Raw genomic sequence first — 12,386 nt, 5'->3', positions numbered from 1 at the left:
GTGGGACCGCACAGGGAGAGGTCGGGGCAGCGCCCTTCCCCACTCCCCGCACTGCTGCTTTCCCCACCTCAGCAGGCTGCAATGCCCCTGAATGCTGCGTGCACACAGTGCTACCTGCACCTCACGGCGCCCCACACAGGGTGGGCAGGCATCCTGTGCCTCCCAGCCGCCAGGGACAGAGCCAGGCCTGGTGCCTGCCATGGCTGGGGGCGGGGGTTAGGGTTTGAGGGGGAGGGAGAAAGGGCTGGGTGTGGGGGGAGAGCCGGGGTTGTCTACCCCCCACGAGAGGGGGGTTGGCGAGCGCAGTGAGCGGGGGGGCTCAGCTCCCTGGCTTTCTGCGCTTCTCACATCGTTGGGGAATTATTTGAAATGCACGCGTGTTCTCCTCTGCCCTGCCCACTCGGAGGCGTAAGTGCAGACTCGCCGTGTCAAGGGCCCGGGGGCAGTTGGCTGCCAGACTAAACACATTTCAAGGTCTTGATGCGGGATGGTGGGCCTACAGACATACCGGCTTCTGTTTCTGTCAGCTTCTTGTGACAGATTGGTGAATTTTAAAACAGACTGCTCCTCCGCGCATTGTAGCTATGTTAAAGGAAATCCACTCTGGCCATTGGCTTTTGATCCATCCCTCGAACATGCCTTTGTCGTGAATGGCCAGCATTGCTTTCCCCCGGAGGCGTAAAAGGATCAAAGATACGTTTGAACCAGCCAAGTGAATGCTACTCAGACGAAGGCTTGTTAGCTGTGAGTGACTCTTCAGTGTCTCTCCTGCCGCTTTTTGCAGCACAGGGGGATTAAAACACTCAGCGGTTGAACCTGTAGCACTACAGTAAATGGAACCGCAAACTCACACAGCTGGGCTCTCTTGGATCAACTCGGTCCCTCATTTAGCACCTGAGGCACTGAGGCTGAACCCCACGGGGCTAAGGGATTCCTGGGTGCTGAAGACCTCCCTGACTCTGTTCGACCCCTTAGCTTGCTGGAACTGTGCAGGCAGGTCTGTTTCCTGGGCTTCACTCTACACCATTGCTTGCTGCGTTGCCTGCTATGGAACTGCTAACCCTTCTAGAAGAGGGTAGCTATAGATTGACTGTGTTACTAAGCTAAGTGAATTGAATTTTACTTTAGCCCTGTTCACATTAGGGATGTAAAATCCCATTTAGTTGATGAACTGGTTAAAGATTGTTTACCCAGGTAACCGACTAAGTGGAGCACAGGCGGGAGGGCTGTTCTAGCCATGGTGGGCTCGGTTGCCTCTCCCCCTGCCCCGCGCGCACTGCCTACTGAGGCTGGCCTGGAGCGTGCACACACCCACCGAAGGCAGGGGCTGCTCCAGCCCAGCAGAGCAGTCCCTGCCTGCAGGGGGGCTGGGCTCCCCGTGCCCGGGGCTGCTCCGGATGACTGGTTAACCTTGCACATCCCTCGCTTACATTTCTTGGATTATTTTGGCCTCTGCTGCTCTTTAGATGTTTGAATTTCTACGTCGACCATGTAGTTCTGTGGGACTGATGAATGCGCTGTAGTATGTTGCCAATGAGCATAGCTTGCGTAAGCTCTTTCTCCCCCTTCTTCCTCCCCTGGGGCTAGTCTCACTTACATTTTTCTCACCTCTGCCTTCCGGTGAGTGACCTGGAGGAGGGAGCAGCACACAGTCGTGAAAGTCTGGAGCGTGCACCCACACCTGGCCCGCCAGACTGGATCAGAGAACGGAAAGGCACCCGCTTGGCAGCAGGCTGTTGGCATTGCTCTGTGACCAGACAGAAGGAGCCGTTCTAATAGGGCGGTGCTGGGGAACGCTGGCTGGGAGAAGAAACGCGCACTGGCCAACCGTTGAGAGCAGATCCTGCAAATGGGGAAATTCCTCGGTCTGAATAACTGAGCTGGTACGTTGGCTGGCGCTCAGCCTAGACACGGGGGGGGCTTTGGAGGGGAATGTTTGAAGCCAGTCAGCCTGCCTCTACCGCCCACCCACCCCTTACTCTCCATCCCTGCAAACATTGCGATGGCCCCGTCGTGGGGGAAGAAGGGCCCGGAGAATGGATGATTTTCCCCCACAGTCACATAGTGAAACAGTGGCAGAGCCCAGAAAGAACCTCGCAGTTGACTCCTTGTCCCTTGCCCACTAGCCCACATTCTGGGGTGTCCCTGTTGTTTCGGGGAGGTTTTCCAGCAGGGGCACTGATGAGTCGGGCGGGGGAGCCACCACACTTGGGCCTGGGACTTGCGCCCGGGTAGTAAGTCTGTTCTCTGGCTCTATGAGCGCAGTCTAAGCTGTCCTGGGAGTCAGTGCCCTTTTCTCCTTGGCCGCAATAGAGATGAAATGATGCAACATTGGCACACGTGGAACGGGGCCTCGGAGAATGCTGATGGGCAGGATCAGCTTTGAGGACACAAGGTGAACGTCTTCTCCTTCGCAGAGGGCTCATCTAGACTATGTGGAACCGTCAAAAGGATATGCAGATTCCACAGGAATTTGCATATCTTCTGATCGCACTTTCGAAAGCTCCCGACCGCGTCGTCGTCCGTCCGTCTGTCGTCGTCCACCCCCCCCCCGCTGATTGAAGTAATGTAGCAACGACAGCAATTGCTTCCACAGGAAAGTAGCACCAGGGACTATGATGTATTTTTAGCTGCTTTTCATGTCGTTTTGAGCGCTAGACACAGGAAAAGCCAGCTAGCATCACGTGACCGGGGCCACGCTTCGGGAAGCAGCGTGCTCGGCGTCCGTTCTTTTCAGAAGGGGAGCTGAAGAGAGTTTTTTACCCTTTTTCTAGACGAGAACATATTGCTGCACGCCCGAATGACCTCAGTGCCTCTGGAATCCTCTTGTTTGCTCTGGTCCATGAACAGCTTCCAGAATGTTCTTGTTTATACCATCAGACGTTAAACAGTGTGTCCTGTCATCCTGCAAACCGAGCCTCTGTAGGTCTTGCTTCTGCAGGCATTCTTCTGTGCCAGACATCTGCTGAGCATGGCTTTACCACCCCAAATAAGCTGTAAATCCATTCCCCATGGAGACAACGCCTGGAGGTGGTTTGGGCAGTCCCTGTACAAGTGGTAGCTGTTAGACCATGTGCCGGGGAGAACTGGGCAGGGCTTGGACGTTCCTGGGGAGCTATTGAATTCTGCGGCTTTGCTTGAACCCTCTAAAAGGCCTTGTGCCGTGGAACCTGTTTGACCGAGGTGGAGGGTTCATTCTGTCGCCTGTTCTCAAAAGCCAAGTGCTGCAGGGAGGTGGCAAACCAAATCATCTGGTAAACACGGAAGTGACCAGAGCTTTGACATGCGATTGTGTAGCACAGTCGGCATTAGGGATGCTGTTTAAAATGTTGGCAGGATATTTACAAGCCAAGGAACCCTGTTAGCTCTCAGGCCTCTGCAGTAGGAGTTGGAAGTTAGAACTGCTTGTGGAAGGTGGTTGGAAGAACAGCCCCTAGTTTAAGGTGCTTTAAGAAATAAAACTGTTTCTTTGGGCATTTGTATTTCGTTCCCTTGCATTGCCATTCAGTGGAACTGATGCCAAGTTGGCCCTACTGGGTTTGTACCCTATTTGGAGAGGCCGCTGCACAAAACACGACTTTAGCAATCAGAGGTCTTGGCCGACTGGAGCCGACACCAGCACGTTCGCTGTACAATAGCTAATTCCTAGCAAGCAGCTTGAAAAATATATGCTGCAGACGGCGTGTGGTGCTCGAAGTGGGGCTGGAGCGGCTGGCAGAGCGTGCTGGTGACGGGCAGGTGGCCCAAGCTTGGGGGGAGCATCTCTAGGCTACGGATGCTTGGGGACCAGTACAGCAAGAGCTCAGTGCCTGTGTCAGTCTCTTGGCAGCGGGCTAGACAACCCGAGGGGTCCTGTTGAACGTGAGGTGAAACTTGGAGGTCGAGGCAGAGCCAGGCTGAGGGTTCCTGCGCCATGCTCCCCGGGCGTGGGGTTCGTTTCCAGGCTCCCAGTGGCTGGGACGTTCTGTTCTGCGCTAGCTGCGAGTTATTCCTGTAGCTTTCCTAGCAGGGTGGAGGATCCTGCTGCTCAGCCAGCCCAAGCGGCCCCCTGCAGCAGCGTGCTCGCCGGGTATATTTAGCCCTGCGTGGTTTGTATGGAGCGGGTGTAACAGGACCCTGCAAGACAGCCTGGCTTGGAGTCTCTGCGCTTTGTACGAAAAGGGAAAAAACGTGTCTCCGGTGTTCAGCGGTGCGCAAATCTGCCTAACGCGCCGCCGCCGCCTGGTCTGGGAACACAAGGCGCCTCTGTTGAGGTGAGGAGGCCTCTGCAGCCGCGGGGACGGTGGCTTTCGCGTGGGGCTTTCCTGTCCTGCACAGGTGCTTTTCTTGGCTCTGGCTGGCAGGAATCTAGGACCCGACGGTGCTCGAGGCCAGGCTGTGCTCGGGGTGGCTACCTTGCCTAGTCTCCTTGGGACTTGAGCTTTCCACTTCCAGATGTGGCTTCAGGAGGGCTCAGCCTTCCTTGCGTGGGCTGGCCCAGGCTCTGTCCCCACCTCCTCAGCTGCCACATTGTGCCCCGTCTGTTGAACTTTTTGCTGTGCAGCAATCGCAGTCGGGCTGGCAGAGGGCAGAGCTGATGTCTGGCTGACGTGGCCGTCCCGCTGTGCAGCTTGTTTTACGTTGGTATTCTCCTCGCTTTCGTCTGGGCTGCGTCCTCTTGGCACTGTGTGCCGTCCAGTAGGTAAATACGGCTCTGGATTTGCACCAGAAAACACTTGGACTCTGCGTCAGGGACCGTCAGAGACCTTCGTGCTCATCACTCACGCGCTTGCCTCGTGCCACATTAGCTGCCGGATTGAGACTCCTTTCTCCATGTACCCAACTTTTTGGGGGAAAGGGAGATTTATGCTTTGCATTCAAATGGGCATTTCTGACCTGGCAGCTGGGAGCATCTGACTAGAGCTGGTGATGCTGCTTCAAACGGCGTCATTCATTTCTCTTTAGTAACCCCCTCCTCCTTTGATCGCTCTGCCAGCAAAACCGCTGATTGGAAACTGGTTTTTCCTGCACCCGGCTCTCCTGAGCCCTGCTATTTGTAACTTACAGACTTAGTCACCAGTTCTAAGCTAGTCAGAATCCACTCCCCCGGGGGGGGGACTGCTCAGATCCTTCTCAGAGTCTCCAATTACACCTGCCACTGGGAATCTTTCACCTTTCCTGCTGCCTCCCACAGCCCAAACCTCCCTCCCCCTTTGCGGAGGCCCCAAGTGCTTTTCCTAGCAAAGTGTCACAGACCCCTGGAGCCAGGATCCGTGGACCCCTGTTTGAGAAGCACTGTGCTATGTCGGTGATCCGAGACGTGGCGGGTTTCTTGAATCCCAAGAGTATGCTAAGCTAGGAGACTGCTGTAAGGGCAGGGAAACGGCCTGTGCGCGTCGAATGAGGAACAAAATTCCCACCCCGTGACTTGTAAAACAAATGAGTCAAGCAGGAGGCTCCTGCAGCCGGATCCCCCAGTGCTCCTGTGCTGTCATTCCCCAGGCAGGATCAGCTGTGTTCATGGCATGGGGGTCACCTCAGGTCATTCACAGTAAGGATGCTAAAGTTAGATTAATTGACTAGTCGACGGGATTTCCATTGACTATTCAGTTAGTCAATAAGGGCACCTCCGCCTTTGAACTGTCCCCTGCTGGTCACCTGCTCCCTGCGGGGCTTCTGCTCTTGAAATGTACAAGAACCCTGCCGCAGCTCTTGTACATTTCCACAGCAGAATCGCGGCAGGAGTGGAGACTGCTTCAGTCCCCACTTGCACTGTTTCCCACTGTGCCTTTATCTGCCCTGCCCCCTGTGGAGATGGTGCTGAGGGGAAAGCTGGTGCTTCTGCTCTCCCCTCTCCCCGCACCGCTGCCTCTCTCTGATAGAGGCAGCAAGGCAGAGAGAAGCAACGAGTTGCCCGTAGTAAGCGAGTTTTGTAAGCAAGTATTGAAGTGACATGATCCTCGGGAGCGGGTGAGACACGTCGGCCTCCTGAATGGGTACAGCCCTCTTGGGCAGGATGAGAGCCACTGGGCTAATGCTTCGTATTCCTTTTCGCGTGCTGAGTCAAGAGCGAGTGACGGACCGGACCGGAGGTTTAGCATCCACACAGACCGTCTGCTTACATAGTTACCATCTAAGGAGCCATAGCTAGGCAGACACACCGTGTCTAATGCTCTGATCGCCATTTCCGTGTCAAAGCATTTAGACCCTCTCCCAGGGCTTTGCTGGCTATTGACAAGGAATGGCCCTGATTACCAGCCCAGGAATTCTCTAGTATGGCTGGTCATAGAGGTTGATTTTAGGTCACTTAGCTTGCTGGTAGCTTAACCCACCCAATCCTGCCTCTTCCCTCCCAGTTGCCCCAGACTCCATCCCTCTCCCCAAGTCCTCGTCCCCTCCCCAAACATGCCCTATCCCCACTTCTTCATCCAGAGCAGCTGATTGGGGTAGGTGGGAAGGGCTGGGAGGAGATCATCCATGGGGTCACTAGCGGGAGGTACTGGGCTGGAAGTGGGAGCTGGCTGTCTGGGGCTGCTAATGTTTTCCCCTGGGTGCTCCAGTCCCAGAGCACCCCAAGGAATTGGCACCCGTGGATTCAGGTGCCAGGCTGGGCTCCTGGGAGCCCCAGTAATGCAGATACATAAAAGAGACTCAGCACTCTGAAATCTTCCAGTGCCTTGGTGCAGGAAGTGCGCTCTACCTACGCACCCGCCTGCCTCTGGACCTCTGCAGTTCTGGCTTGTCCACCTGACCCGGACCCGTGCCCCCCTCTCCAGAGGGTTATCCGCCCTCTGACTGTCACTTCTGCGGTGCAACGGGACTTGTTTGCCAGGAGTGTCTTCTGTCTCCGAAGAATTTGGAAGCACTCACTGCAAGACGTCTGGCTGAGGATCCAGCCCTGTCTCGCTGGACTCACGCTGTCCTTTTGGCTCAGGCTTTAACCGTTGTTCCTCTCGGGATGGTTGTGGTTTGGACTGTCAGTCTTCTGCATTTTCTTTTCTGGGGTCTCTTGTGTGGCCTGATAAAGCAGCCAAGTCTGAAAGGAGAGGACCAAGGTGTTGCTTGGAAGTCACGTTGGGTTTTAGCTGCTGGCTGAGTTTCCCCTGCGTGATTCTGAGCTTTCCAGGCAACCTTTGCTGTGGCATTTTGCATTTCAGAATGGAAGAAACCAATTAGGCAAGGGGTGAGTGTGCTTTGACTGGCACTAATTGGTTTTGCTGGCATTTTTCTCTCAATTAGAGCCATGGAAGCACCGCTCAGTGGGTGCACGAACACGCCAGCCTTTTCCTGCTGCATTGTCATTTGCGGCCGATCATCAGGCATGCACACAGAGGAAAGGATGCGATAGACCAGGGGTCTCCAAACTTTTCAGCCCGAGGGCCGCATTAACTATCAAACAGCAGTTCGGGGGCCGACTACACACTTGAGGTCCAAATAAAAAACAATCAAAACATGGATGTTGTTTTTAATTATTTATTTAATATTATTTTATTCAGTTATTATTTAATAACACATTGATACACTACACATCCGCTTGCCACCGCTCACTCCTTCCCCCCTCCGGGCAGAAGGGGTCACCTTTTTAAAGTTCCCGCCGGGGTTCACGTTCCCCCGCATGTCGCCGGGCGGGCGTTACCACCACCGCCCATCCTGCCCCCTGATTGGCCGGCTGCCCTGTCAGTCTGGGCGGGGGAACGCCGCCCGTGCTAACCCCCGCCCCCTGCGCCGTTTGCCGCCGCGCGGCCGCTTGTCAGCGGAGCGGCCCGTTTCTCCTGCCCCGGCGCGGCGTGAGTACACGCCGCACACCCCTGACAGGGCGCCCCCCCCCCCCTCCCCCCCCCCCCCGCGGCAAGAAGGGCCCGTTCGGCGGCGCCCCAGGGACGGGCGGGGGTCGCCTCATCACACCGGCACGCGGAAGAAGGCAGGGCCAGACAAAAAGGTCTCCACGGGCCGGATGAGAGGGCCTCACGGGCCGCATCCGGCCCGCGGGCCGTAGTTTGGAGACCCCTGCGATAGACTATCCCTGAGCACCACGTTACCCTGCTGCGGATTGTCAGGTGTGGCGTCTGGCTGTTGGTTTGCCGGCAGACGCCTCACACCTGAGGCTGGGTCTCTCAAAGCCCCTCTTGCCTGAATGTGTTCTTCTTGCTCTTGTAGAAACTACCCTGGTTGCATTTGTAGCATAAAGAACCTTTGTTGAGCCAGGTCAGGTAATCAGTTGACTGGAAGAGGGGCCTCTGCTCTTCCCTGAGTGCATGTGTGTTTGAAATTCTACTGATTACACGCAATGTTCCCTCGAATTTTTCCGTTGGTGTGCGGAATACATTTTGTCATGTGCAAATGTGCACCACCAATAAAAACACGTTCTGGAGGCTGTGGGCACTCTGCTAATCAGTTGGGCTGCACCCGAATCTCTCCTGGGCAGCTGCCCAAGTGCACTGGTTTCATAGTTAATAGTTTTTTAGGGTTGGTTGTTTTTTTTTTTTTTTTTTTTTTTTTTTTTTTTTTAAAACATCCCTAATGCAGCACACTTAGCCATCCAGTCAGGGGCAGCTGAGAGAGTGGGGGAGGTGACTTATGTGCTGCTTGACTGCGTTGCCTACTAGTCAGGAACAACCGTAACTTTCTCCACTGCCTAGAGAGCGCCTGACCATGAGGTCTGCGTATTAGGAGGTGATATCAGGCGTGGGGTAAACTGCATGAAGTAGCAGGTTCAGTTCACCATACGAGGAGGGTTGTAATATAAGTGTTGCACTAGTGGGCAGTGTCATATGGAAGAGCCAGTGTCGATGGGAATAAGTGGACAAAGCCACATGACAATTGTGCGTCCAGCTGTTCTGGATCCCGAGGAAGGATCAATGTGCCCCTGTAGGAGGCGCAAGATTGACTTGAGAGATGCTCTGTTGATGTCGGGCACAAGATCAGGTCGTGGGGAGGGAACCAGCAACAAAGCTAATCTCTAGTCCTAAAGGTGCTGGCTATTTCAGCAGCAGCATTCACAGGGTGGATGTTTAAACCATCACTAGGTTTCTGAATCGACGCCCACTAAGACGAATGAGTCCGTTTCCAGCCGTTGGAGTTCCTGTTTCCAGCTGCCACTTGCTCTGGGCGCGTCATTGCCTCTGGAGCACAAGGTTTGCTTTGAAGCCACAAGGGCTAGGAGCTCAAATCTGAAGTGTAGCAATGCCTGTGAATGTCTCTTATCATAGAATTATAGAACCCCAGGGCTGGAAGAGACCTCAGGAGTCGTCATGTCCAGCCCCCTGTCCAAGGCAGGACCAATTCCAACTCAATCAGCCCAGCCAGGGCTTTGTCAAACCAAGACTTAAACACCTCCCTAGGGAACCCAGCCCAGTGTTTCCCTATCCTGCTAGTGAAATAGTTTTTCCTAATATCCAACCTAGACCTCCCCCCCACTGTAACTTGAGACCATAGCTCCTTGTTCTGCCATCCATCGCTACTGAAAACAGCCTCTCTCCAGCCTCTTTGGAACCTCCCTTCAGGAAGTTGAAGGCTGCTCTCAAATTCCCCCTTCACTCTTCTCTTCTGCAGACACCCCCCCACACACACACACACATGCCCCAAACTGCGGTACCGTTTATTAATGCCAGAGCTAGCCAAGAATGTGTATTGGAAAAGGCTGAGTGATCAAAACTGAGACTTTTCACGGGAGTTGCTTTCTTAAAGAAAAAAATCACATCAACCTTTTGTCAGAAATTGTTTGAAATTGTCAGATAGGGATGTGAAAGAGTAACATGGTACACAGTTAACCAGTGAGTCGTCAGTTAACATTCATGGTTACATGCAGACTCCCGGTGCGTGCAGGGAGCCAACTTAAAAGCCAGCACCCTGAGCACACCTGCTCCCAGGGATGCAGTAGCATGGGGGGAGTGGAGGCAGGAGCCTGTATGTCCTGCGAAGTGGCTTAAAAGGCAGCACCCGGCTCCCATGGAGCTGTCTGCTCCCTGCACTGTTGCCTCTCTTTGAGGCAGCAGCATGGGGCCGCAGGCAGGAGCTGGCTTAAAAGCCACCCCCTTGCATGCACTGGCTCCCAGGGAGCCTACTGCCACCCCACATGTAACTGTGTAGCGGCTGAAATTAATTTTACCTAAATGCATTTTAACATCCCTACTGTCCATTATCTATTTCAGCACTTTTGAAACAGAAACTTTCCGTTTGGTTCAAAACTTGTTTTGTTTTGAAATGTTCAGCTAATTATAGTAAAAACAAACACTTCAGAGGGGTAGCTGAGTTAGTCTGCAATAGGAAAAACTTAAAAAAGAATAAGTAATCTAGTAGCACCATAAAGACTAACAAAACATGTAGATGGGACCATGAGCTTTCATGGGCACAGCCCACTTCTTCAGACGACTGGAATATTAGAAGTCCAGATCCAAGAATAAATAATGGAAGCGGGGAGAGGAGAGAAAGAAAAGGAGACAGCGAGTAAATTGTTCAAGTAGTTATAAGAGGCTGATGAGAACAGTTAGCACCTCCGTTGGTTGGTTAGTTAAGTCCTTAGGATGTGGAAGTTGATGTGCAAACCAGGGATGTCTGTGTTCATTCCATTTGCATAAGAATTAGACTTGTGAACGAAGTTAAGTTCCAGCCCTTTCCTGTGTGGAATTGGTCTGAAACAACACAGTGACTTGGAGATCCATTAACGAGTGTCCAGGCAGATTAAAGTGTTCTCTAACAGGTCAAGTAAACTGATTGGTCAAGTTCAGCTATTCGGCTTGACCCCAGCCAAAATGGTTTTCGGATTTAAACTTTTCATCCCCCCTTGGGACAGGAAAAATGTTCAAAATCTTAAGTGTCCCTGGGGCAGGAAAATAGCTCCCCCTCCTCTGCAGGATGGACACACCGTTCCTTGCACCCTGCCTCCTTACTAACCTGCCCTTTTCCCTTCCGCAGGTTGGGACAAGCACTCGTATGGTTACCACGGCGACGACGGGCATTCCTTCTGTTCTTCGGGGACAGGGCAGCCCTACGGCCCCACCTTCACGACGGGAGATGTGATTGGCTGCTGCGTCAACCTCATCAACAACACCTGCTTCTACACAAAGAATGGCCACAGCTTAGGTAGGCCAAGAGGGTAGCTTCCAGGGGGCCAGTCCAGCTCACGGACGCCATAGCTCCGCTCTGCTGGGCGTTAGCGCAAGAAAAGGGGTTCCGGGGCAAGTAACTGTCTGTGACTGTAGCTGCCAGGTGAGCGTAACCAAACGCCAGCTCTGTCCTCAGACCCATTAGCTGCTGTCCCTCCTTGTGCCCCTGGTAAGATGGGGAGACCATTCAGCGTCTGAGCCACAGGGAGATGTGGGGTTTCTATGTTACTCGGCCAACTACAAAACCACCAAGGGACTTTGTCTTTGAGAGTCTCGCTCTCACCCCATCATGGTTGGGGAAGGATGCAAAGGACGCTGTTAGTTGACCCCTTATATTTAAGCTAAGGGCGCTCAGGTTTTGAAGGTGTCCCGGGAGTCCAGTGCTGTCCCCGGTTTGTATGGAATGGCACTGGTTAGCGCCACCTTCATGCTGAATATGCTGTCCATCGAGACCCCACGCCCGTCATGCAGTGCTCCAGCTTGATCAGATGCGCTCCCCCTTCCGCAGTAAGTGCGAGGCCCGGTAACTGGCTGTGCCGGAGGAAGGTGGCTCGCTGATTTGAGTGCGTTCCGCTCACCTTCTGATTTGATTTGCCTGGGGACAAGCGGCCCCCTCTTTCCTTTGCTTCTCTCATAGCTGTGTTGATCCTTGTTTCCTTCAAACTGAAGAAGCTGGTGCAAAGATCCCCAAATAACACCCCTGTCAGGACATGCATGGTGCAGAATGTGCAGTTGGGTCCAAGGAGCCAGGGGGAGGAGAGAGGCTGTAGGAGGAGTGCCGAACAGATGTGCTCTTCAGGCAGGCCCAATGGGTGCTGCGGTTGCTGGGCTGGGTGCGGGGAGGAAGGAGCTGCCTTGCAGGTACATCCGAGTCCTGATCCTGCCTGTGGGTTGTGTGTCACGAGCCAGCCCCTGAGGGATGTGGAGTTCCTGGCAACCGGATGATTACTGGAAAACAGCAAGCAGTCAAGGCAGGCACAGCCCAAGTGGGCTAGGACTTGTCGCCGGTGGGAGAAGGGTTGATGGGGAAATGTGGCCTGGTTGTGTGGAATCCTTTGTGCATTTCTCATGTTAAGCCCCCGCTGTCCACTCGACGGTCCCGTCGCTTCGCCATCCTTCGTGGGGCAGCAACCCGAAGCCACTTCCCTCTGGGGCCAAAGGGAAGAATTGTTTAAAACTTGCCCTGTGGTATTCGAACGGAGTCACTGCTTTCAAAGCACTGCAGCCCTGGCCATGTCTGAGATGGGGCGTTGGAGGGGTGCTTGCTTTGCCTTGAAGCGCTTTGCCGGCCTGACCAGCTGT

General features: G+C 54.0%; 1 protein-coding gene across 6 annotated transcripts in view; it reads left to right on the top strand.

The window, feature by feature from the left end:
* The window catches only part of RANBP10 (RAN binding protein 10), a 113,817-nt gene that overhangs the window by 62,164 nt on the left and 39,267 nt on the right, over positions 1-12,386 (top strand). For 4 of the 6 annotated variants that reach the window (XM_075940528.1, XM_075940527.1, XM_075940529.1 and 1 more), the window contains one exon: positions 10,894-11,061. In XM_075940528.1, coding sequence (XP_075796643.1) covers positions 10,894-11,061 — 168 coding nt within the window. Of the gene's footprint in view, positions 1-4,119; positions 4,254-10,893; positions 11,062-12,386 lie in introns of those variants that run through there. The other 2 variants (XM_075940533.1, XM_075940530.1) reach the window with 1 other exon arrangement.

Source organism: Pelodiscus sinensis, chromosome 12 (assembly GCF_049634645.1).
Source record: "Pelodiscus sinensis isolate JC-2024 chromosome 12, ASM4963464v1, whole genome shotgun sequence".
NCBI lineage: Eukaryota > Metazoa > Chordata > Testudines > Trionychidae > Pelodiscus > Pelodiscus sinensis.
The sequence above is the reverse complement of the archived record's forward strand: the minus strand, read 5'-3'. Positions and strand labels throughout refer to the sequence as shown.